This window comes from Marmota monax, unplaced genomic scaffold, assembly GCF_021218885.2.
Source record: "Marmota monax isolate L192 unplaced genomic scaffold, Marmota_monax_Labrador192_F-V1.1 WCK01_AAM20220418_F8-fsc00006, whole genome shotgun sequence".
Lineage (NCBI taxonomy): Eukaryota > Metazoa > Chordata > Mammalia > Rodentia > Sciuridae > Marmota > Marmota monax.
Genome location: NW_026693712.1, coordinates 24,405,787 through 24,432,230, shown reverse-complemented (window position 1 = coordinate 24,432,230; position 26,444 = coordinate 24,405,787). Strand labels below are relative to the sequence as shown.

General features: G+C 34.6%; 1 protein-coding gene across 12 annotated transcripts in view; it reads left to right on the top strand.

Moving 5' to 3' along the window:
- Fer (FER tyrosine kinase) overlaps positions 1–26,444 on the top strand; it is a 456,651-nt gene that overhangs the window by 135,721 nt on the left and 294,486 nt on the right. For all 12 annotated transcript variants that reach the window (XR_009228307.1, XM_046460091.2, XM_046460093.2 and 9 more), the window contains one exon: positions 8,575–8,764. Coding sequence is in view for 11 of the 12 variants with exons in the window: in XM_046460091.2 (XP_046316047.1) it covers positions 8,575–8,764 (190 nt within the window). In the remaining variant the exon portion in view is untranslated. The remainder of the gene's footprint in view (positions 1–8,574; positions 8,765–26,444) is intronic.

Sequence of the window (26,444 nt, the reverse complement as noted above, 5' to 3'; positions counted from 1 at the left end):
TGGCTCAGGATAGAGCTCTTGCCTAGCATGTTCAAGGTGCTGGATTTGATCCTCAGCACCACATAAAAATAAATAAATAAAGTAAAGGTATTGTGCAACTAAAAAAAAAGCAAAGGAGAATGAAACTAATCAAATTATGTATGTGCATATACAAGTATGGCACAATGAGACCCATTATTCTGTAGAAATTATTAGGTACCAATAAAAACAAAAAAGAGAACAAAAAGATTTGAGTTACATTGGGCATTCATTTAATCTAGAAACTTTCAGCATTGCATCAACAGAAGATTCTTTTTGAATTATGAAAATAAAACTTAATTATCACACATATAAAATTCAACTTTTGCTCTTCTTTATTGGTGAATGTATATCTTTACATGTTTACAAATAACCAAATTGTTTTTTCTTTTATAGTTTTACAAATGCACACAATATAAATGTCTCCTATTTATGTAAAGAAAGACATCAGGGCTGGGCACAGTGATGCACACTTGTAATCACTGTGATTTAGACGATGAGGCAGGAGACTCACAAGTTCAGAGCCAGCCTCTGCAACTTAGCGAGGGCCTAAGCAACTTAGTGAGACCTATTTCAAAATAAAAAATAAAAATGAGCTGAGGAAGTAGCCCAGTGGTAAAGTGAACCTGGGTTCAGTCCCCAGTACCAAAAACAAACAACCAACAACAAAAAAAAGAAAGACAATTCGGTATGCTGATCCCTTTTTTCTAGGATGTCTGAGTATATATTTGCTGGAGAAGGTAATCTTTACAGTTTTTCTTAATCTGGAAGTTTGGGACTTTTAAAAAATGTGTTTTCTTAATTCAGTTATTTGTATCTTTTCATTTACATTATGGTGCAGTCTTTTTCCTTCATTTATTTGTATTTATTAGAAGATGAGAATAAGAGTAAAGGAGAATGAACTTGATAGGTGATGGGTATATGGAAAGTAGCATTTCTTGAATTTTTACTTTGTATCACATACTATGTTGGAAATGATAAAATCTCACTGAATGTTATTTTTCTATTCCTTCTTCATAAAAATGGCCTATATTTTACCTGTAGGACTTTGAGAATTTATATTACTTACCTATGACCACATATATAAGTTTTAGAAAATGCATTAGTTTCTGATTCCAAAGCTTCTATCTTTTTGATCATAGTTTTTGTTGATCTTATGATTTTAATAGCATACTTAGAAATATGTTAGAGGAGTGTGTCACAATTGCCAAGCTTTTCAGGGTATGAAACCCAATTTCTGTTAGCCTGTGTTACCATGGAATTTTTATTGTTTGCTTCAGGATATAATCTTGACAATATTAAGTATATTATATAACTAAATGGTCACTGCTAAATCCCATTCATTTATACATTGGAATGGTTGATGTTTGCCTTTTCATTATTTGTTAAAATATTTTACTAAAAAAAAATCTTAAAAGGATCCTAGGGTGATGTGTTTAGATTTTATTTCTTAAGGTTTCTTGGGTACTTCCTGTTTTTGTGACCATCTATATATATCTGTACATGTATATTTAAATACATATATAATCATAATAAGTTTTTATCTGGTTTTAAATTGGTTTAGACTTATTGTTACTTATTGCTTTGTTAGCAACCTATACTATATTACTTGAAAATAATGCAAACGTATTATATTTCTTTATGAATACTAAAAATATTCCATATTAGATATTCACATTCTTAAGTCATTTCTAAATTAGTTTACTTATAGAATAACTTGCCCTATCGAATGATAATAAGCAACTAAAATCAAATTCTTTAAATTTGGTTTTAATATAAATATTTCACAGCATCATCTAATATTTACAACTCCTGAAGGTGCATAACAAGTCTTATCCTCAAAACAGATATTTTTAGATAATTATACATTAACGTGTAATAATAAGAAACAATATAGAGAGATTCCTTGTACCTTATACTCAGTTTCTTCCATGGTAATATCTTGAAAAACTATAAAATAATATTAAAACACAGGTTTTGACATTGATCACAAGATACAAAACATTTCTACCACAACAAAGTTCCTTCATGTTGTACTTTTATAGTTATGCTTCCTTCTGTCTCTTTTTAAAAAAATTCATTTATTTATTCTAATTTGTTATACATGACAGCAGAATGCATTTAAATTCATAGTACACGTATTGAGCACAATTTTTCATGTCTCTGGTTGTACACAAAATATAGTCACACCATTCATGTCTTCATACATGTACCTAGGGTAATGATGTCCATCTCATTCTACCATTTTTCCTACCCCCATGCCCCTCCCTTCCCCTCTATTCCCCTCCCTTCCCTTTGCCCTATCTAAAGTTCCTCCATTCCTCCCATGCTCCCCCCCACAACCCCCATTATGAATCAGCATCCTCATATTTGGGAAAACATTCAGCCTTTGGTTTTTTGGGGATTGGCTTACTTCACTTAGCATGATATTCTCCAACGCCATCCATTTACCTGCAAATGCCATGATCTTATTCTCTTCTAATACTGAGTAATACCACATGCACATCAGATACAACATTAATCTTTAGGGCATATAAAGAACTCAAAAATATTAACACAAAAAAACCCCACAAATAATCCAATCAATAAATGGGCTAAGAAACTGAACAGACACTTCTCAGAGGAAGATATACAATCCATCAACAAATATATGAAAAAATGTTCAACATTTCTAGCAATTAGAGAAATGTAAAACAAAACTACTCTAAGATTTCATCTCACTCCAGTCAGAATGGCAGTTATTAGGAATACAAACAACAACAAGTGTTGGTGAGGATGTGGAGAAAAAGTCATACTCATACACTGCTGGTGGGACTGCAAATTGGCACAACCACTCTGGAAAGAAGTATGGAGATTCCTTGGAAAACTGGGAATGGAACCACCATTTGACTCAGCTATCCAACTCCTTGGTTTGTACCCAAAGGACTCAAAACAGCATACTACAGTGATGCAGCCACATCAATGTTTACAGCAGCACAATTCATAATAGCTAAGTTGTGGAACCAACCTAGATGCCCTTCTGTCTCTTCTTAACCTTGGAAACCACTAATCTAGTTCCCATTTCCACAGTGTTGCCATTTTAGTAATACTATATAAGTGGAGTCATACTGTATATGTCACCTTTTGGGATTGGCTTTTTAGACTCAGCATAGTTCCTGGAGATTCATCCAGGCACTTTTGAGTAGTATTCCATGGTATGTGTATTCGTTTTCTAGGGCTACTGCAATAAATAGCCACAGTTTGGATAGCTTCAAACAATATATATTTATTCTCACATAGTTATGAGGCCAAAACACTGAAATAAGGTGTTAACAGCATTGGTTCTTTCTGAGAGCTCTGAGGAAGAATGTGTTTCATGCTTTTCTCCTAACCGGCACTGCCTGACATTCCTTATTATACATTATGGATTATAGAAACATAATTTCAAACTCTGCCTTCATTTTCCTACAGTGTTCAGATTGTCTCTTCTCTTTATCCAGAGTTCTCTCTTCCTTAAAGGATGGCCATCATATGGATTTAGGCCCTATTCTAATTCAGAATGACCTTAATTAATTGTATCTGCAACATTCCTATTTCCAAATAAGATCACAGTCTTGAGGTTTCAGGGTTTAAGACATGAACATATCTTTTTGAGGATTACAACACAATTTGTAGCAGTATGGATATATTTGTTTATCTAATTATTCACTCTTTGGAGGATATTTAGTTTCTTCTAGTTCTTTAGCTATTACCAGTAAAGGTTCTCTAAATATTCATGTGAGCATACAGTTTTATGTGAGCATAAGTTACAATTTCTCTGGGAAAACTGCCCAGATGTGCTGTTAGTAATTGCAGGGGACTTACATGTTTAGTGTTTTGAAAGTTGGCTATACCATTATACATTCCAATCAGCAATGTGTGAGTGATCATTTATCTTTATCTTTACCAGAATTTGCTATTGTTATTTTTATTTGAGACCTTCTAGTAGGTATGTAGTAATATCTTATTATTATTTTAATATATATTGCCCTAATGGCTTACATTGAAGAACAACTTTTTAATGTGCTTGTTTCTCATATATTTTTTATTGAAATATCTATTATCTCTTTTTCCTATTTTCTAATTGGATTGTTTTATTACTGTGAAGCTTTTGACATAGTCTAGACACTTGTCCTTCATCAGATATGTGATTTACAAATAGTTTTTCTCCCAGTCTGTAGCTTCATTTTCATTTTCTTGACAGAATCTTTTAGAAGAAAATTAAATTTTGGGCTGGGGATGTGGCTCAAGCGGTAGCGTGTTCGCCTGGCATGCACGGGGCGCTGGGTTTGATCCTCAGCACCCCATAAAAATAAAATAAAAGATGTTGTGTCCATCAAAAACTAAAAAATAAATATTAAAAAATCCTCTCTCTCTCTCTCTTCAAAAAAAAGAAGAAAATTAAATTTAATATAGACCAATTTATTTTACCTTTTGTGATTTATTCTTTTGGTATCAAGTCTAAAAGTTCTTTGCCTAATCTTAGACCTTGAATTTTTTTTACATTTTGCTAAAAATTTAATAGTTTTAGATTTTATATTTAAGTCTATGACCCATTTTATTTATACATATATATATATATATATATATATATATATATATATATATATATATATATATATGATTTGTTCTTTTTAGTTATACATGACAGTAGAATGTATTTTGGCATATCATACATACATGGATTATAATTTCTCATTTTTATGGTTGTACATGATGTGGAGTTACACTGGTTGTGTATTCATATATGAACATAGTAAAGTTATGTTCAACTCATTCTACTGACTTTCCCATTCCCATCCCCTTTCCCTTCCCCACATGCCCTGCTGTCCAATCTGGTGAACCTCCACTCCTCCCTCCCTACTGCCTATTGTGAGTCAGCATCTGCATATCAGAGAGAACATTTGGCCTTTGGTTTTTGGAGGTTGGCTTATTTCACTTAGCATGATAGTCTCCAGTTCCATTCATTTACTGGCAAATGCCATGATTTTATTCTTTTTTTTTTGGGGGGGGGGCTAAGTAATATTCCTTTGTGTATATGTATCACATTTTCTTTATCCATTAATCTGTTGAAGGCCACATGGATTGGATCCATAGCTTAGCTATTGTGAATTAAGCTGCTATGAACATTGATGTGGCTGCAACACTGTATTATGATGATTTTAAGTCCTTTGTGTATATACCATGGAGTGGGATAACTGGGTTAAGTGGTGGTTCCATTCAAAGTTTTCTGAGGAATCTCCACACTGCTTTCCAGAGTGATTGCACTAATTTGTAGTCTCACCAACAATGTATGAGTATATCTTTTTCCTCACATCCTCACCAATTTGTTATTTGTATTCCTGATAATTGCCATTTTGACTAGGAGTGACATGGAATCTCAGTATAGTTTCAATTTGCATTTCTTTAATTGCTAGAGATATTGAATATTTTTTTTCATATATTGTTGATTGATTGTATTTCTTCTTCTGTGAAGTATCTGTTTAGTTTCTTAACCTATTTATTGATTAGGTTTTTTTTTTTTTTTGTGTGTGTGTGTGTGTTAAACTTTTTGAGTTCTTTATATATCCTTTATATATATATATATATATATATATATATATATCCTTTATATATATATATATAAGGATATATATATCCTTTATATATCCTTATATATATCTTTATATATATTATATATTTGAGAGTTTTGGGCCTACTTTTTCTTCTATTAGGTGCAGGGTCTCTGTTCTAGTGCCTAAGTTCTTGATCCATATTGAGTTGATTTTTGTGCATAGTGAGAGATGGGATTTTAGTTTCATTTTGCTACACATTGATTTCTAGTGTTTCCAGCACCATTTGTTGAAGAGGCTATCTTTTTCCAATGTATGTTTTGGCACCTTTGTCTAGTAGTCTAGTATGAGATAACTGTATTTGTGTGTGTTTGTGTCTAACTGTTGGTCTACATATGTGTTTTGGTGACAATATCTTGCAGTGTTTTTTTGTTTTTGTTTTTGTTTTTTGTTTTTTACTGTGGTTCTGTAGTATAATTTAAGGTTTCGTATTGTGATCCCTCCTGCTTTAATTTTCTTGCTGTGGATTGATTTGGCTACTCTGGGCCTCTTATTTTTCCAAATAAATTTCATGACTGCTCTTCTATTTCTATGAAGAAATAGATGTAATTTTTTCTAGGACCTGGGTCCTAGAAAATAAGAATTGCATTAATAAGAATTGCATTAAATCTGTATAGTGCTTTTTGGTAGTTTGGCCATTTGACAATATTAATTCTCATTACCCATTTTAAGATAACTTAAAAGTATTATACATATGTGATAATATCCATATTATCTTTTTAAGATAATTTAAAAGCATATACATACCTGTACATATACAAACACACACACAAAAATTTATTCAATTATATTTCTTTAGGTCTGAATGAGCATTATGCACTAAAAGCAATGTATTTATAGGAATGATTTCTTGTGGAGTCTTCTTTACTTTTTCCAGCTTCTAAAGGTTATCTTCCTTCCCTTGGTTTGGCCTCTCAGCACGTTGTTTTTCCCCCTATCATTTCAGTTGTCAACTGTCCTTTCTGAAATTGTCTCTTGTCTTCCTTTTATGAGGATAGTTAAGTTACTTGGGGTCATTTGGGATAATCCAGGATAATATACCCATATTAAAATTTTTAACTTAATCATATCTAGACATTTTTTTTTGCTGTGTGAGATAACTTATTCTATTGGTTTTGGAAATGAGCATCTGGTCATCTTTAGGGGACTGTTTTTCAATTTACCACAGGTTTAAGATAGAGTCAAATTTATGCTGTTTACTCCCATAAATATATGTTTTTTAAAATTATATTTGGGTACTCATTAACATTTGCTTTTTTGGTAATTATTATGCCTTGTCATTTCATATTTCACTTTTGGAAAGCTTATTTTCATTCTTTTAATTTATTTTTTACATTTCCCATTCATCTTTATGAAGGACTACTAACAGTACGATATTGTTATTTTCAAGTATACCCCTCTGTTTGTTTTGTCCACATTTAAAAAATGATTTAATTGTTACTTTGTTACTTATTATTTTCTTTTCTTTTCTTTTCTCTCTCTCTCTTTCTTTCTTTCTTTCTCTTTTGGCTAGGAAGATGCAAAGAAGAAACCCTTAAGAAGCTCTTAGTATAGAGTAGATGTAATTTTTTCTAGGACCTGGGTCCTTAAAACATTCTGTTCTAAAGTGAATATATTAACAAGTCATGTTTCTCTGGAAGGATTCCCTAAGACATCAAAATACCAATTTATTGTAAAAAAGCAATTACTGACTAATAAGCAAACCAGCATGAATTTACCAAGAAATCTGTGCAGATTTAGAAAATAGGCCATGGACTTAGAATGATGGTGATGTAAATGATAATTATCATTTATTGAATTCTACTGTTTAGAGTAATCTGTCTTCTGGACATTTCTAGGTCTCCTACAAATATTCTCACTCATTAGTTCAATTTTCCCAAGCACTGTTCTCCACATTTCTGTTGGTATATCTTCCCCTGAAACTCAATGCAATATAAAGACTGTTGCTTTGTTTATAGTAGTCATGAGCTTACACCCAGAACATCAATCAGCAGATGACTTATGTCTATCTCTCTGTGGGTTCATTGTGGTTAAAAACACTTGTTCTGTTTACATTTTGATTCTTGAAAGTTTCAAGTTTCAGAATTTATAATTTTCTGACTTTATGGCCAAATTATGAAGCTTTTTCTAATTTATAATCTATTGTCTCTTATGTATTAATAACTTACTTTTGGCAGTGTGTGTGGCATAGTTCTTTCATGATATTAATATATACTATACAGATGAGGTGTTTCCAGAGGCCTTTCCACCATCCCTACCTGTTTTCCTATGGCTTATACGTGTATAAATGAGTTGGAAACTCCCATTGAATGCAGCCTTTATAGGGGCAAGTTCTCTAAAAGAGGGTTGGGGTGATCTGTCTTTATGTTAATATTGGATAGGTTTGTGGACTTAGTTTATAATTCTTTCCACAGTCACATTCAACCCCATTCCTTGCCATAATCCCTTTCCCTATTACTTGCCTGATTACATACACACTGCTGAGTGTCACATTAATTCATTTCTTTTACCCTAGGCACAGATCTGACCCTTACTATATTACCATTGAAATTTGAAATAAATTTAAAATTCTTCTGTCATTTTCATTCATTTTAGGCCCTAAACTTCTGGACCTAAGTATTTTTACTCTGTGAAGAAGATGGTTTAGGTGTAAAGTAAAATGAATGTCATAGATCACAATATATTTAAAAGCATTTTGAATTTGGGTTTTATTTCCAAACACTTTCTTCCATTTTGTTGATGATAACTTTTCCTAACTATTGTGACAACTAAAAATGTTTAATTTCGTTTTCTTATGATTCTGAAGGACTCCTATAAAAAGGAAAATGAAAGGAAATAAAAACATAATCTACATATATACTTTCTGTTAATGTCTTCACTTCTATAAAAAATTGTAGTAATTTATATTTAATTTATTGTTTTTTAGTATTGTGCTTCTGCTAAGCCAAAAACAGACACTTGAAGAGCTGAAACAATCGGTCCAACAGCTGAAATGCACTGAGGCAAAGTTTGCAGCACAGAAAGAATTACTAGAGCAAAAAGTACAAGAAAATGATGGAAAAGAGCCACCTCCAATAGTAAATTATGAAGAAGATGCACGATCAGTTACATCTATGGTAAGCCAAAGAGTAATCCAGTGAGTGACTTGAAAGAGTAGTGTCTAGGCAACAAGTGAATACAAAATTTAGTTCTAACTTGCTATAACAAATTATTGCTCTTGTTAATATGCAGGTCCTATTAGACTTGTTTTTAAATGCAAAATAGAGTTGTCAGTCATCTCAGGTCACCTGGAGAGCACTTACAAAACCAGCTAAGAATCAGAGGAAAATGCTCATCTCTTGCCTTCAAAACTGTAAAGAAAGAACTATAATTATTTTTATTCCTGGGAGACAGCAGGAAAGCAGGGTGTATTTCTTAATATAGAAGTAAGAATTAAGGAGAAAACTGTTTATTATTAGTTTTTTGTTCTTAAGAGTAGTAGAGTTTTATTTACCTCATATTGGTGGTATGTTCATTGTTTTCATAAATCAAAATATTCATTTAGTTTTAAAAAGAAGTTTTAGCTAGTAATTCACCAACTTGAAGTTTATTTTATTAATTGTTTAAGAATACCTGGAATAAAATTCTTTCATTTCCCTCTCTCCCTCCTTATCTCCCCTTCTCTCTCCCTCTTCTTTCTGTTGATGATTCTCACTAAGGGGAAGTTTTGCCTAATAGGGGAGATTTGGCAGTATCTTCAGACATTTTTCATTGTAACAACTAGTTGATGCTATTGGTGTCTAAAGGCTGTTAAATAGCCTCCATTCATAGAGCAGCCTCTTTATCACATCTCCAATGAAAAGTTATCCAGCCCAAAGTGTCAATAGTGTTGTGGTTGAAAAAACCTGAGCTATATCCTTGTTTTTTCTGTGGGTTAGCTGGATTTATTCCATAGATAGAACTATTATAGTAAATGAATTTATAGTTGATATTTTAGTAGTTTTAGTTTGATTGGTAAATGGATTCAAATGTCTTCAAAAGGCTGAATTAGAAACTGTTAAATGTGGAAATAAATAGAAAATATTTGAAATATTGTGGTTACTGCTATTTTTGTTATTAACTGAGCCGTACTAATCTATAGATCACTTCATGAATTTTAGTTCCTTGCTCTACAGTACTGTTAGATTCTCCTTATTGCATTATGATTCTCCTTAACAATCTGGTATATACATTCTTTCAGATAAGTTTTTCAGTTTTTTTTTTTCTTTTACTTGGCATTTGAGAACCTTAAGTCTTTTTGGTTTTGAGTGTATTTTATAATATTTTCCTATCACCATGTGGGTGTGGAATTTGTTAGTTATTTGGTTAATGGCTTGACTTAGTGGTGGATTGGTTAATACTGGCTAATTTAAGTGTAGATAACACATGTTGACATTATCATGATAGAATAAAAGATAGTTATTTGAGTTGTTAGATGATAGCTATTCTTATTGATAACTATGTATATAAACATGATTCAAATATAAAATATATTAGTTAATTCTCATTTTCTTAAGATTTTGTAATCATTTGGAGTTTAATATTTCATAATCTTTGAGGAAAATCTTTATTCACTAAATGAATTGAATAAACAATGTTTCAAAGGGAATGTATGATAAAGTTTAAGAGAACAAACCATCTTTTGGCACCTTCAAGCTCTTCTCTCATACTTATTTATTAAGTGGTGATAATACCTGTTTATTTTTGCAAAGCAATGCTAGATATTTCATTTCATTCAATTTATTTTAAATAATTGAAAGAGTAATTATAAATGTCTTATCTAGTCATTTAAACAATGTCTTTAGTAAGTGTTTAGTTGAAAAATTAAAGTCAGTAAGTTTTTACAATCAGTTAATTCTATAGAGGAATACTATAATATATGTAGTTAAAAGTAATAAATTAATACTATAACACATGTAGTTAAAAGTAATAGACAGGGGATCCCCCAAATTAATGCCAATTAATGAGATTTTATAATATATTTTATGAAGAAAGTAGAAATACTTGCAATGTATGTTCTTAAAAATTGATACTCCCACTAATATCAATGGAATTTTTGCATACTTTAATATTTTTGAATAGTCTTTAGAATGCAACTTTTCAGTTTACTTGAAAACAATAAAAATAGTAAAGCATAAATGATTTTTCCCCCAATGGTTTTTTAAGCAATGTTTTATGAGTAACCTTACAAAAAGAGCCTGGATTTAACATAGTTTTATGGGCTTTTCCTTTTTAAAAAATTCTATCTCATAAACGGTGTAAAATTTCAATAAGAGAATTTAGTTGACTATTGTAAGAATTGAAAAACCTTAACATTAAACTATAATATTATGGAAAGTTGTGAAAACTGGGCCTAAATTTTATTTAAGAGCAGAAGAGACCGATAACTAATCCCCATGATCCTTGTTAATGGCAATTACACCTAAAACATTGACTCTTCAGTGGTGAATGTCTTTGTGGCAGAATACTTTCAAGAACTGTACCATTGGCCATGGATGAGTAGTCTTATGGATTCTAAGCAATATAGATATGTAACCAGAGTAAGCATTGTGTAATCAGGTTCTTAGATGTATTGTTGCTTCTTCTTTTTTTTTTTTTTTTTAATTTTTTATTGTTGGCTGTTCAAAACATTACATAGTTCTTGATATATCATATTTCACAATTTGATTCAAGTGGGTTATGAGCTCCCATTTTTACCCCATATACAGATTGCAGAATCACATCAGTTACACATCCATTGATTTACATATTGCCATACTAGTGTCTGTTGTATTCTGCTGCCTTTCCTATCCTCTACTATCCCCCCTCCCCTCCCCTCCCCTCCCCTCTTCTCTCTCTGCTCCCTCTACTGACATTCGTTTGTCCCCCTTATATTATTTTTCCCCTTCCCCTCACTTCCTCTTGTATGTACTTTTGTATAACTCTGAGGGTCTCCTTCCATTTCCATGCATTTTCCCTTCTCTCTCCCTTTCCCTCCCACCTCTCATCCCTGTTTAATGTTAATCTTCTTCTCATGCTCTTCGACCCTACTCTGTTCTTAGTTACTCTCCTTATATCAAAGAAGACATTTGGCATTTGTTTTTTAGGGATTGGCTAGCTTCACTTAGCATAATCTGCTCTAATGCCATCCATTTCCCTGTAAATTCTATGATTTTGTCATTTTTTAATGCAGAGTAATACTCCATTGTGTATAAATGCCACATTTTTTTTATCCATTCATCCATTGAAGGGCATCTAGGTTGGTTCCACAGTCTAGCTATTGTGAATTGTGCTGCTATGAACATCGATGTAGCAGTGTCCCTGTAGCATGCTCTTTTTAGGTCTTTAGGGAATAGACCGAGAAGGGGAATAGCTGGGTCAAATGGTGGCTCCATTCCCAGCTTTCCAAGAAATCTCCATACTGCTTTCCAAATTGGCTGCACCAATTTGCAGTCCCACCAGCAATGTACAAGTGTACCCTTTTCCCCACATCCTCACCAGCACTTGTTGTTGTTTGACTTCATAATGGCTGCCAATCTAACTGGAGTGAGATGGTATCTTAGGGTGGTTTTGATTTGCATTTCTCTGACTGCTAGTGATGGTGAGCATTTTTTCATGTACTTATTGATTGATTGTATGTCCTCCTCTGAGAAGTGCCTGTTCAGGTCCTTGGCCCATTTGTTGATTGGGTTGTTTGTTCTCTTATTGTCTAATTTTTTGAGTTCTTTGTATACTCTGGATATTAGGGCTCTATCTGAAGTGTGAGGAGTAAAGATTTGTTCCCAGGATGTAGGCTCTCTATTTACCTCTCTTATTGTATCTTTTGCTGAGAAAAAACTTTTTAGTTTGAGTAAGTCCCATTTGTTGATTCTAGTTATTAACTTTTGTGCTATGGGTGTCCTATTGAGGAATTTGGAGCCCGACCCCACAGTATGTAGATCGTAGCCAACTTTTTCTTCTATCAGACGGCGTGTCTCTGATTTGATATCAAGCTCCTTGATCCATTTTGAGTTAACTTTTGTGCATGGCGAGAGAAAGGGATTCAGTTTCATTTTGTTGCATATGGATTTCCAGTTTTCCCAGCACCATTTGTTGAAGATGCTATCCTTCCTCCATTGCATGCTTTTAGCCCCTTTATCAAATATAAGATAGTTGTAGTTTTGTGGATTGGTTTCTGTGTCCTCTATTCTGTACCATTGGTCCACCCGCCTGTTTTGGTACCAGTACCATGCTGTTTTTGTTACTATTGCTCTGTAGTATAGTTTGAAGTCTGGTATCGCTATACCACCTGATTCACACTTCCTGCTTAGCATTGTTTTTGCTATTCTGGGTCTTTTGTTTTTCCATATGAATTTCATGATTGCTTTCTCTATTTCTACAAGAAATGCCGTTGGGATTTTGATTGGCATTGCATTAAACCTATAGAGAACTTTTGGTAATATCGCCATTTTGATGATGTTAGTTCTGCCTATCCATGAACAGGGTATATTTTTCCATCTTCTAAGATCTTCTTCTATTTCTCTCTTTAGGGTTCTGTAGTTTTCATTGTATAAGTCTTTCACCTCTTTTGTTAGGTTGATTCCCAAGTATTTTATTTTTTTTGAAGATATTGTGAATGGAGTGGTTGTCCTCATTTCCATTTCAGAGGCTTTGTCGCTGATATACAGGAATGCCTTTGATTTATGCGTGTTGATTTTATATCCTGCCACTTTGCTGAATTCATTTATTAGCTCTAATAGTTTCTTTGTAGACCCTTTTGGGTCTGCTAGGTATAGAATCATGTCATCTGCAAATAGTGATAATTTAAGTTCTTCTTTTCCTATTTTTATGCCTTTAATTTCTTTCGTCTGTCTAATTGCTCTGGCCAGTGTTTCGAGAACTATGTTGAACAGAAGTGGTGAGAGAGGGCATCCCTGTCTTGTTCCAGATTTTAGAGGGAATGCCTTCATTTTTTCTCCATTCAGAATGATGCTAGCCTGAGGCTTAGCATAGATTGCTTTTACAATATTGAGGTATGTTCCTGTTATCCCTAGTTTTTCTAGAGTTTTGAACATAAAGGGATGCTGTACTTTGTTGAATGCTTTTTCCGCATCTATCGAGATGATCATATGATTCTTATTTTTAAGTCTATTGATGTGGTGAATAACATTTATTGATTTCCGTATATTGAACCAGCCTTGCATCCCAGGGATGAATCCTACTTGATCATGGTGCACAATTTTTTTGATAAGTTTTTGTATCCGAGTGGCCAGAATTTTATTGAGGATTTTTGCATCTAGGTTCATTAGAGATATTGGTCTGTAGTTTTCTTTCTTTGAAGTGTCTTTGTCTGGTTTAGGTATCATGGTGATGTTGGCCTCGTAGAATGAATTTGGAAGTTCTCCCTCTTTTTCTATTTCCCGAAGTAGCTTGAAAAGTATTGGTATTAGTTCCTCTTTAAAGGTTTTGTAAAACTCTGCTGTATACCCATCCGGTCCTGGGCTTTTCTTAGTTGGTAGTCTTTTGATGGTTTCTTCTATTTCCTCAATTGATATTGGTCTGTTTAGGTTGTCTATATCCTCCTGACTCAATCTGGGCAGATCATATGACTTAAGAAATTTATCTATGCCTTCACTATCTTCTAATTTATTGGAGTATAAGGATTCAAAATAATTTTTGATTATCTTCTGTATTTCTGAAGTGTCTGTTGTGATATTGCCTCTTTCATCCCGTATGTTAGTAATTTGAGTTCTCTCTCTTCTTCTCTTCGCTAGCATGGCTAAGGGTCTGTCGATTTTGTTTATTTTTTCAAAGAACCAACTTTTAGTTTTGTCAATTTTTTCAATTGTTTCTTTTGTTTCGATTTCATTAATTTCAGCTCTGATTTTAATTATTTCTTGCCTTCTACTTCTTTTGCTGTTGTTTTGCTCTTCTTTTTCTAGGATTTTGAGATGAAGTATGAGATCATTTATTTGTTGGTTTTTTCTTTTTTTAAGGAATGAACTCCAAGCAATGAATTTTCCTCTTAGAACTGCTTTCAATGTGTCCCATAGATTCCGATATGTTGTGTCTGTGTTTTCATTAATCTCTAAGAATTTTTTAATTTCTTCCTTGATGTCTTCTATAACCCATTGATCGTTCAGTAACCTATTGTTCATTCTCCAAGTGATGTATTCTTTTCCCTTCCTTCTTTTATCATTGATTTTCAGTTACATTCCATTATGATCAGATAGGATGCATGGTATTATCTCTACTCCTTTATATTGTCTAAGAGTTTCCCTGTGACATAATATATGATCTATTTTTGAGAAGGATCCATGTGCTGCTGAGAAAAAAGTGTAACTGCTTGATGTTGGGTGGTATATTCTATATATGTCAATTAAGTCTAGGTTATTAATTGTGTTATTGAGTTCTATAGTTTCCTTATTCAACTTTTGTTTGGAAGATCTGTCCAGTGGTGATAGAGGTGTGTTGAAGTCTCCCATGATTATTGTATGGTGGTCTATTAGACTCTTGAACTTGAGAAGAGTTTGTTTGATGAACATAGCTGCACCATTGTTTGGGGCATATATATTTATGATTGTTATGTCTTGTTGGTGTATGGTTCCCTTGAGCAGTATGTAGTGTCCCTCTTTATCCCTTTTGATTAACTTTGGCTTGAAATCTATTTTATTTGATATGAGTATGGATACTCCTGCTTGTTTCCGAAGTCCATATGAGTGATATGATTTTTCCCAACCTTTCACCTTCAGCCTATGTATGTCTTTTCCTATCAAATGCGTCTCCTGTAGGCAGCATATTGTTGGGTCTTGTTTTGTGATCCATTCTACTAGCCTGTGTCTCTTGATTGGTGAGTTTAAGCCATTAACATTTAGGGTTATTATTGAGATATGGGTTGTTCTTCCAGCCATATTTGTTTATTTATGTTACTAAAAATGGTTTGTTTTCCTCTTTGATTATTTTCCCCCCTTTAGTGTCCTACCTCCCACTGTTGGTTTTCATTGTTATTTTCCATTTCCTCTTCCTGTAATGTTTTGCCGAGGATGTTTTGAAGAGATGGTTTTCTAGCTGCAAATTCTTTTAACTTTTGTTTATCATGGAAGGTTTTAATTTCATCTTCCATCCTGAAGCTTAATTTCGCTGGAAACACAATTCTTGGTTGGAACCCATTTTCTTTCAGTGTTTGAAATATGTTATTCCAGGATCTTCTAGCTTTCAGAGTCTGTGTTGAAAGAACAGCTGTTATCCTGATTGGCTTACCCCTAAATGTGATCTGCTTCCTTTCTCTTGTAGCTTTTAAAATTCTCTCCTTATTCTGTATGTTGGGCATCTTCATTATAATGTGTCTAGGTGTGGGTCTCTTATAATTTTGCACATTCGGCGTCCTGTAGGCTTCTAGGATTTGGGGTTCTGTCTCATTCTTCAAGTCTGGGAAGTTTTCTCATATTATTTCATTGAATAGATTGCTCATTCCTTTGGTTTGAAACTCTGTCCCTTCCTGTATCCCAATGACTCTTAAATTTGGTCTCTTGATGTTATCCCATATTTCTTGGATGTTCTGCTCATGGTTTCTTAACAGTCTTGCTGAGCTGTCTATGTTCTTTTCAAGTTGAAATACTTTATCTTCATTGTCTGATGTTCTGTCTTCTAAGTGTTCTACTCTGCTGGTAGTATTCTCAATTGAGTTTTTAAGTTGGTTTATTGCTTCCTGCATTTCTAGGATTTCTGTTTGTTTGTTTTTTATAACCTCTATTTCCCTGTATAGTTGATGTTTTGCTTCTTGGATTTGTTTATGTAATTCATTGTTGAAGTGATCTTTCATTGTCTGATTTTGCTGTCTGATGTCTTCCTTGAGACTCCAGATCATCTGAAGCATGTATATCCTGAATTCTTTATCTGACATTCCATCTGCTGCAGCTATTACCTCTTCTAACGTTGAGTGGACCTGCAATGCTTGTGGTCCTTTCTTTCCTTGTCTCTTCATACTGTTCGCGTTCCTTTCTACTTGGTGAAACTGTTGTGCTATTGAATTTTCCCCCTATATATTTATATTGGTCTTGTATAGTTGCAAAGTCTCCCTCGCAGGCGCGGGCGGCGGCTCTGTCCCTCTGCGGGCCGCTAGGCTTGTTCTGTCGGTGGACACAGTTGTGTCTAGTTTGCAGGCGCAGGCAGCGGCACTGCCCCTCTGCAGGCCTCTGGGGCTGTACTGCCAATGGGTCGCAGGTGCGCCTACCTTGCAGGCGCGGGGGGGGGGGCGGCTCTACCCTTCCTCAGGCCACTGGGCCTGTTCTGTCTCTTGGTTGCAGGTCTGGCCTGTTCTGATGGTGGTCACAGTTCCCTCTACTTTGCCGGCACAGGGGGAGGGGGCGGCTCAGCCTCTCAGCAGGCCGCTGCTCCTCTTCTGCCGGTGGGTCACAGGCCCGCCTACCTTGCAGGAGTGATTGGAAGCTCTGTCCCGCCGCGGGCCACTGGGCCTTTTCTATCGGTGGTCACCGTTCCACCTACCTGGGAGGCGCGGGGGGTGGGGGGCGGCTCTGCCCCTCAGCAGGCCGCTGGGCCTGCTCTGTGCGTGGTCACAGTTCCCTCTACTTTTCCGGCGCAGGGGGAGGGGGCGGCTCAGCCTCTCAGCAGGCTGCTGCTCCTCTTCTGCCGGTGGGTCGCAGGCCCGCCTACCTTGCAGGAGTGATTGGAAGCTCTGTCCCACCGCGGGCCACTGGGCCTTTTCTGTCGGTGGTCACCTGGCAGGCGCGGGGGGTGGGGGGTGGCTCTGCCCCTCAGCAGGCCGCTGGGCCTGCTCTGTGCGTGGTCACAGTTCCCTCTACCTTGCCGGTGCAGGGGGAGGGGGCGGCTCTGCCTCTCAGCAGGTCGGTGCTCCTCTTCTGCCGGTGGGTCGCAGGCCCGCCTACCTTGCAGGAGTGATTGGAAGCTCTGTCCCGCCGCGGGCCACTGGGCTTTTTCTGTCCGTGGTCACAGTTCCACCTACCTGGCAGGCGCGGGGGGTGGGGGGTGGCTCTGCCCCTCAGCAGGCCGCTGGGCCTGCTCTGTGCGTGGTCACAGTTCCCTCTACTTTTCGTATTGTTGCTTCTTTTGGCTTCATAATTCAATGAGATAAAACCCATCTATTAATTTGTAAAAAATCCAAAAAAATATTGAAGATAATATAAATTATGTTGTATAATGTATTAATCTCTTTCTGCATAGATCATTCTTCTGATATTATCTTTTTATCTAGTATAATTTTGGCCAGAATACAGAGGAGAACATGATAAATATTAAGTGTTACACAAAAATTCTCTACTGCTTTTGATTATGTGGTTTTCATTTTTATTCAAGCATTATTTATTGATCACCTACTGTGTGATGAGCACATTTCTAGATGTTGGTATAAATCAGTGAATAAAACAAATAAAAAGAATCTCTTCTTGGGCTGGGGATGTGGCTCAAGCGGTAGCGCGCTCACCTGGCATGCGTGTGGCCCGGGTTCGATCCTCAGCACCACATACAAACAAAGATGTTGTGTCCGCCGAAAACTAAGAAAAATAAATATTAAAAAAAAAATTCTCTCTCTCTCTCTCTCCCTTTTAAAAAAAAATCTCTTCTCTTCAAGTTTACTCATTCCGTAGGGAGTGGCAGTTAATAAATAAGTAAATTAAATATTACACTGGAAGGTGATAAGTTTCAAGGAGTAAATACAGAGCAGTCTAAAGGATTGGGGGTCTAGAGTGTCAGAAGGTGGGACAGTTTTAAAGGCTGGGCTGGATAAATAACAACGAGAAGGTGACATCTGAGCAAACACTTGAAACAGGGATGTAGTTAGCAATACACTCTGATGTCTGAGGAAAGCACCTTCTGCTCACAGGTGCATTCATTGCAATGACTGTAAGGCAAGAGCATGTCTGGACTGTTCAAGTACAGCCAGGAGTCCTGAATAGAGGAAGGTGTGAAAGCAGAGGTCAGAGAAATTATGAAGAATAGATTTTAGGGCTTTATGGATCATGATTAAGCTTTTTTCTGAGGTAAGCAGGGAGCCTTTGGGTTGGGTAGTTATAACAGAGGAACGGTATGCCATGACTTTGGAGTGAAATGGTTCACTGTGGCAACTGTGTTGAGAATGTATTTAATGGGATCAAAGATGGGAAAATGATACTATTGGCAGTAACCTAGACGAAAGAAGATGATGGGTTGAGCAAGGATGGTAGGTCTTGATATAGTTTGAAGGTTGAGCGCATGTGGATGTGAAGTATGAGAGGAGTCAAAGATGACTTTAAGATTTTTAGCTAGTGTTGTTGGAGGAATGGAATTGGTTTTGAGTGAAATTGAAAAGCTATAGGTAGAACAGCTTTGATGAGGAAGATCAAAATTTCAGTTGTTTTTTTTCAAAAAGATATGTCAGTAGAAATTGGATATTTGGCCCTGGAGGTTAGGAGCATGATTTGAACTACAAATATAAATTTGAGTGTTGTAGGTGTTAGATGGTACTTAACTGATTTGACTGCTCAAAACCACTAGATGAGAGAAGATAAAAAAGAAAAGAGAAACACAGATTAAAGTCTGGGGCACTTCAATTAAGAGGTTTACAAACAGGAGTAGCAATAGAAGAGACTGAGAACTAACCAATATAGGAGATGAAAAATTAAGAGAATCAGATATCCTTGAAGCCTAGTGAAGAAAATATTTCAAGGCAAAGGGAGTAATCAATTGAATTAAATGTTATTGATGAGTGCTATAAAGTGAGAACCGATAATTGAGTATTAGAATTAACAACATGAAGGTCACTACTGAGCAGTTTCAATAGAATATAGAGGATAAAACCTATTTAAGAGGGATATAAGAGAGAAGGAAATGAGAACTGTATGAAGTGAGCAAAGACAAGTTTTACAAGGATTTCTATAAAGGTCAAAGGTACACATAAAAATTCAGGCAGTAAATTTGGGAATGTTCAGTACTTACTGAAAGAAGAAGAAATTGTTTTATCTGAATGTTAAAGATATAATCCAGTAGAAAGGCAAAAACAAGCAACCCAACCATTTTTTTTTTTTTAAGGTAAGGGAGAAGTTTTCAGAATTAATAGGTGAGAGATTATGAGTTATAATACTCAAATGGAGTAGCTTTGATATTGTCACATTAATTGAAAGGCAGGATGGTGATTCCTGATAGGTGTGTAGATGTGGTGGTGATAGAGATTCTGGGAATGTTTTCTTCTGATTGCTTATTGGCTGAGAATGAAAGTGTTAGAAGAGTTATTGGATATTGGAAGAACAGGAGAAGGAGAATGGGAGAATGAATGGACTAGGACAATATAGTGTGATTGCTAGGTAGTAACAAAGGCTCCCTTGAGGTTGTGATCCTGCACAATACAACCAAGAATATATGATGGAAGATACAGTGCTGGGATCACAAGTTTAGGATGGGACTTGTAAGTAATGTTGTATAAAGTGTGTTCAGCTACACTGGCATGATGCAGAGTAGGCTGTCTAGAGTTAGATTTATTTAATGCTGTGGTTTTCCTAGGTATGTATGATGAATGAATTAAGAAAGGGGCAAAGGAGGAAAGCTTTGTGTAAGAAAGTGATTATAATGATTGAGTAAAGAATTTAAGTTATTAAGGAAAAGATGTCAAGAGGAGAGTGATAGTTAAAAAAAGTGGTAGGATCAGTTTATAGGAGTCCAGAGTGGTCAAAAGACCATTATAAACATGCAAATGTAAAACTTTGAATGGCAATGCTTATCTTCCAGATGTTAGCTTATAATTTAAGAAAAAGTGCTTTTGGAAGATAGATGTTAAATTATTTGACGGTGAAATGATAGGTTAGATAACTGAATCTTAACTTTTTGAATTTGCTATTATTTCTTTTTGCCCATAACTCCATATTTTTATTGATATGTTTCCATATTTTATTGGTATATTATAATTATACATAATGATGGAATTCAGTGTTACATATTCAGATATGTACATGATATAATAATATAATTTGGCCATTATCATTTCCTGTTATTCCCTCTTTCTCTCCCCTTGTGCCCCCATGGTCCTTTTCCTGTACTCTACTAATCTCCCTTCTGTTTTCATGAGACTTCCCACCTCCACCTTTCTTTTCCTTATTTTCCTCTAGCTTTCACATATGAAAGAAAATATATGACTCTTGAGTTTCTGAATTTGGCTTATTTTACTTAGTGTTCTTGAGTTCTGTTTTCCTGCAAATGAAACAATTCTTTTTTTTAATAGCTGAACAAAACTCCATTGTGTATCCATATCAAATTTCTTTATCCATTCATACATTGATGGACACCTAGGCTGGTTCCATAGTTTGGCTATTGTGAATTGCGCTGCTATAAACAGGTATGCATGTATTGCTGTAGTATGCTGACTGATTCTTATGATAAACACCAAGGAATGGTATAGTTTGGTCAATATTGTGATTCTATTCCTAGTCTTTTAAGGAACTCCCATATTGATTTCCATAGTGATTCTATTAATTTACAGTCCCACCAACCAGTGTAAAAGTGTTCCTTTTTCTTCATATCCTCTCCAGCATTGATGGTTTGCATTCTTGATGACTACCATTTTAACTGGCATGAGATGAAATCTCAGTGTAGTTTTGATTTGCATTTCCTAATTGCTAAAGATGTTGAACATTTTTTCATGTGTTTGTTGGCAGTTTTAATGCTTTCTTTTGAGAAGTGTCTGTTTAGTTCACTTGTCCATTTAGTAATTGGGTTATTATTATTACTATTATTTCTTTTTGGTGTTTTTTTCTGTTTGTTTCTTTTTTTTTTTTTTTTTTTTTTTGGTACCAGGGATTGAACCCAGGAGCATTTAACCATTGAGCCACATCTCCCACCCTTTTTTGTATTTTATTTAGAGACAGAATCTCACTGAGTTGCTTAGGGCCTCACTAAGTTGTAGAGGCTGGCTTTGAGCCACTGAGATTACAGGTGTGTGCCACTGAGCCTGGCCTGGTGTCAAGTTTTTGAGTCTTTTTTTTTTTTGTAACATGAATTGAGCTTCAGATGTGCCCAGGGGCACTTAAACTCTGAGCCACATTCCTTTTTATTTTGAGAGAGGGTCTTGTTAAGTTGCTGAGGCTGGTTTTGAACTTGAGATTCTCCTGCCTCTGCCTCCCAAGCCACTGGGATTACACGTGTGTGCCACTGAGCCTGGCTAAATTTTTGATTTCTTATTCTGGATATGAATTCTCTGTAGGCAGCGTAGCTAGCAAAGATTTTCTCCCATTCTGTAGGTTCTCTCTTCACGCTTTGTTTTCTTTGTTGTGCAGAAACTTTTAATTTGACATCATCCCTTTTTTTAATTCTTGGTATTATTTCTTATACTTAGGAATTCTATTGAGAAAGTTGTTGCCTACACCTATATGTTGGCGTGTTGACCCTATGAATTCTTCTAAGAGTTGCATAGTTTCTGATTTTTGATCCATTTTGAGTTGACTTTTGTGATAGGGTGAGAAATAGGATCTATTCTCATTCTTCCACATATGTATATCCAGCTTTCCCAGCACCATTTGTTAAAAAAGTCTGTCTTTTCTCCCATGTATGTTTTGGCACTTTTCTGGGTTAGTTTGTCTTCTCTTCTATTCTGTTGGTGTGTGTGTGTGTATGTGTGTGTGTGTGTGTGTGTATGTGTGTGTATGCATGCCAGTACCATGCAGTTTTTGTTGCTAAAACTCTGTAGTATAATTTGAGGTTAGGTATTGTGATGCCTCTGGCATTACAGTTTTTGGTTAGAATTGCTTTGGTAAGGGTGCAGTGGCGCACACCTGTAATCCCAATGTCTAGGGAGGCTGAAGTAGGAAGATCACAAATTGAAAGCCAGCCTCAGCAGCTAAGTGAGGCTTTGAGCAATTTAGCAAGACACTGACTCAAATTAAAAAAAAAAAATGTGGCAGTGGGGGTGTTTTGGGGGCAGCAGCAGCAGCTGGAGATGTGTCTCAGTAAGTTCAATCCCTGGTACAACAACAACAAAAAAGAAGGAATTGCTTTGCCTATTCTGGGCCTATTCTTCCAAATGAATTGCAGGACTGTTTTTTGCTAGTACTGTGAAGAATGCAATTGGTATTTTGATGGCTATTGCATTGGATTTGTGTATTGCTTTTGATAATATGGATATTTTAGTAATACTAATTCTGCCTATTAATGCAGATGGGAGGACTTTCCATCTTCTGTGTCTTCTTCAAATTATTTCTTCAGTGTTCTATAGTTTTCATATAAAGGTCTTTCACCTCCTTGATTTATTCCTATGTACTTTAGTTTTGATTGCCAATAACTTTATTAGCAGAATCAGTAATAAAAGTGAAACACCTTTAATAATGCACCTGTAAAGGTATACTGTGTTTACCATAACAATAAAAACTTGCCATTTTATAAATTTTAGGATTATTTAAAAATAATTTTGGTTTATTCACAGGTGTTTCTAATACTTATGATTAATGTTAGGAAGATTAGTCTTTTTAGTTATTTTCTGAAGCTTATAGACTACTAAAAGAGGGGAGTAAATTTATTGGGACTTTGGCAATATTCTTTAAAGAGGAAGAAAAGGCTGGGCATGGTGGCATACATCATTAATACCAGTGACTTGGGAGGCTAAGGTAGGAGGATCACAAGTTTGATGTTAGCCTCCACAACTTAGCAAGGCCCTAAGTAACTTAACAAGACCCCTTCTCAAAATAAAAATAAAAAGGGCAGGGAATGTAGCTCTGTAGTAAAGCACCCCTGGCTTCAATCCTGTTAACAACAACAACAGCAACAACAAAACAAAAAACAAAAAACAAAAAAAAGGGAAGAAACAAATGACAAAAATACACATCTTTAGTACATTTATAATAAACATATTTGAGGCCATTATAATTCCAACAGATGAAGTATAGTGATAATTTATGGAAGATATTTCTAATTGTGCTAGTGATATTCTGTTGGCACTAGTACTAGTCCAAAAGTTTTGTCATATTGATTTGATCAATTTCATTAGATTATTTTCTTTATTTATAATTTGTACTAGTTTAAGAGGGGTTAAGAAGTGTTTCAAGGAGATATGAATTCTAAAATTTTGAATATATTGAGTTAAATGAAAGAAAAAGTAGTATTAACTGAAGGAATTTTCTAACCTTTCATATTAAATGCCCAAGAGGGAAAATATTGTATGGAATGCTGTCTCTGAAAATGTTGTCCTAAGTCCATTTTGGAAAACCTCCTGAAGTGACCATAGTGCAATGGAACATATTTTGGGAAATGCTGGGTTAGAAAATAAATCCCTTCTCATCAAATTGAGATAAAGAAAGATTATATATACTGATAATTCTGAAGGCATTTTGAGTTGCTTAAGCACTCTATAAACTCAAGGATTATTTTATATAGTACTTCAATTCTAGCTATTGAGGGAAGAAGAATCTCTTTCTGAGGCAAGGTAGAAAGATGAGGTCTTTTGGCCTCCCTTGGTTAGTGATGAGAATATCAGAATTTTCTGATCCTTGAGAAAACAGCAGTTACTGACTTTCCTAATATCTATATCTACATTTAGATATACACATACATATACACATATACACACTTACATAAAACACTTTTTTCATTTTTGTTTTTTAGCTATCTAATTGTAAGAATATAATAAAATTTCATTAAGTATCTGTTGAACAGAAGAATTGGGTTTCCTTTTCACTACATAATAATCTAGTTATTTTACCTTCTAACAACATATGCTTTGGACCAAGTACAATGATTTTCATTGAAAGAATTTCCTTTATATGCCAAATATATCTAAAATTGATGGTACCATATAATGAGTTTCTACTTTAGAAATATATTAGCTATTCTATAATTATCTTTGCTTTGCTATTTCTAAAATTGCACATTTTGCTTAAGCCCTTTTGCTAGAGTAAAACACAACATATATTTATCTTCTTTGCATATCTTATTAAATTAATTTTGCTTAATTGAACATCAATGGAATAAAGTCTCATTCTGTTATGTTTTCAACCAACAAAATATCTGATTTGTTTAAAAATTATCTGTCACTATGACTCAGAAGTTATCCATTTTACATTATAGTCTGATATTTCAGTTTTATACCTGGAACACTAAAATGAGCTGAAATCAATCAAGGCATCATATTGACTATGTCATTAGAGTTTTATCTATTTTTATTATGAAAACATATCTTTTTCTTTGAATAACTAACATAAATGTGAATTCTAAGTCTTACCCATCAAATGATAACACACTAAGAAAAGTATCAGACTAAGAATCAACAGAACTGAATTGACCTTTGTCTCTGCTCTGTAACTATAGTCAGATTCCTTAGCTTTTCAGAGATTACCTTTCCATAGAAGGAAGAAATGAGTATTCATACTGTTTGACTGGATTTCTGTGACACTGAAGTGAGATAATGTGTGTAACCATATTTTGCATATTACAAAACACTTTAAAAACCTAAGATTCTATTTCAGTTCTTTAAATAATATATCTTTGTTTACGTATAAATTAATTAGTATATACTTGTTGAATTCTTGAATATGAGCGTCAATATTTTTCTGCAGTATTACCTTATGTATTTCTTAATGATAAAGGCAAACATCATTTAATTTCTGTACCTGGATAATATATGCACATGTATATGTGACTGAGTGTTCCTTCATTTCCCAATTCCTTTCTTTAGAAGTAAACTTACAGAAGCATTGGATATAATTAAAAGTATGAATGAAAATTATATGGTTACCATTCTTTTTACACAAATGGTAAAGTGTGCAATACTGTCCTATACCTTGCCTTTTTACCTCATGTGTCTTAGGTATCACTTTTTAATAGTACACATATAATTATTCCTTTTTAATTTACTCATTCAACAAAACTTTATTGAGTGACAGGTGTTGGGTATGATTTCTGGTTCTGGCAGTACAGTAGTGAACAAATAAGCATAACTTTTTCTGCTATGATGGGCCTTTTATGGTAATTGGAGGAGACAGTCAATAAACAATTAAACACATAATATATCAGGTAGTGTCAATTCTTTGGAGAAAAAAATGTAATACAGTATTGGAGTAAATGAGTACTGGGAAATCGTGTAATAGATCAGGAAGTCTTTCCTGATAAGGTGGCATTTATATTAAGATCTGAAAGCCTTAAGGGAGGAAGTGATTAGATGGCCTCAGGAAGGAGTCTGTTGTAGAGGATGGCAGGGAATCCCATCTGGCTAGAAAAGTGAGAGTATTAGGATGGATTGAAAGTAGAGGGCGTTTAGGTCTTGTAGTCCTGTAAACCCTTGTGAAGAATTTGATGATAACTATTAGAAAAATTGAAAACCATTGAGGGTTCTGAGTGAAGAAGTGGCATATTTACCTGGTTTTCCATCATCTGCTATTGTGAAGATCAGCTTTAGTGAAAATCATTAGAATACTAGGTTGTGTATATAAAGTTTATGTATATGACATTTTGTTTTGTGCATTTTATAAAGTTTTATATTTTACTGCCAAAATAATTTTAAAAGTTTCTAAATCTGAGAAGTGTCAGCTAAAGATGATAATTATTGATATTATGAGATAATAATGAAATATTATTAATATTTCAATTTGGAAGATTAATAAGTCATTGGTTCCATTTCTCTTGTGGTATAAATTTTACCATGCTGAACTTTCAGTGGCTTACTAGATCCTTAATAATATTAAATTTTCCTCTGGATGTAACACCCTAAGTATATTCACAGATACATGTTTTGCTTTATGTAAATTTGATGAAGTTTTATTATTTATAAAACAGAAGTGATTATGATTTTAATCAGTTTCTAAATCATTCAGGTTGAAATTCCTATGGTTATTT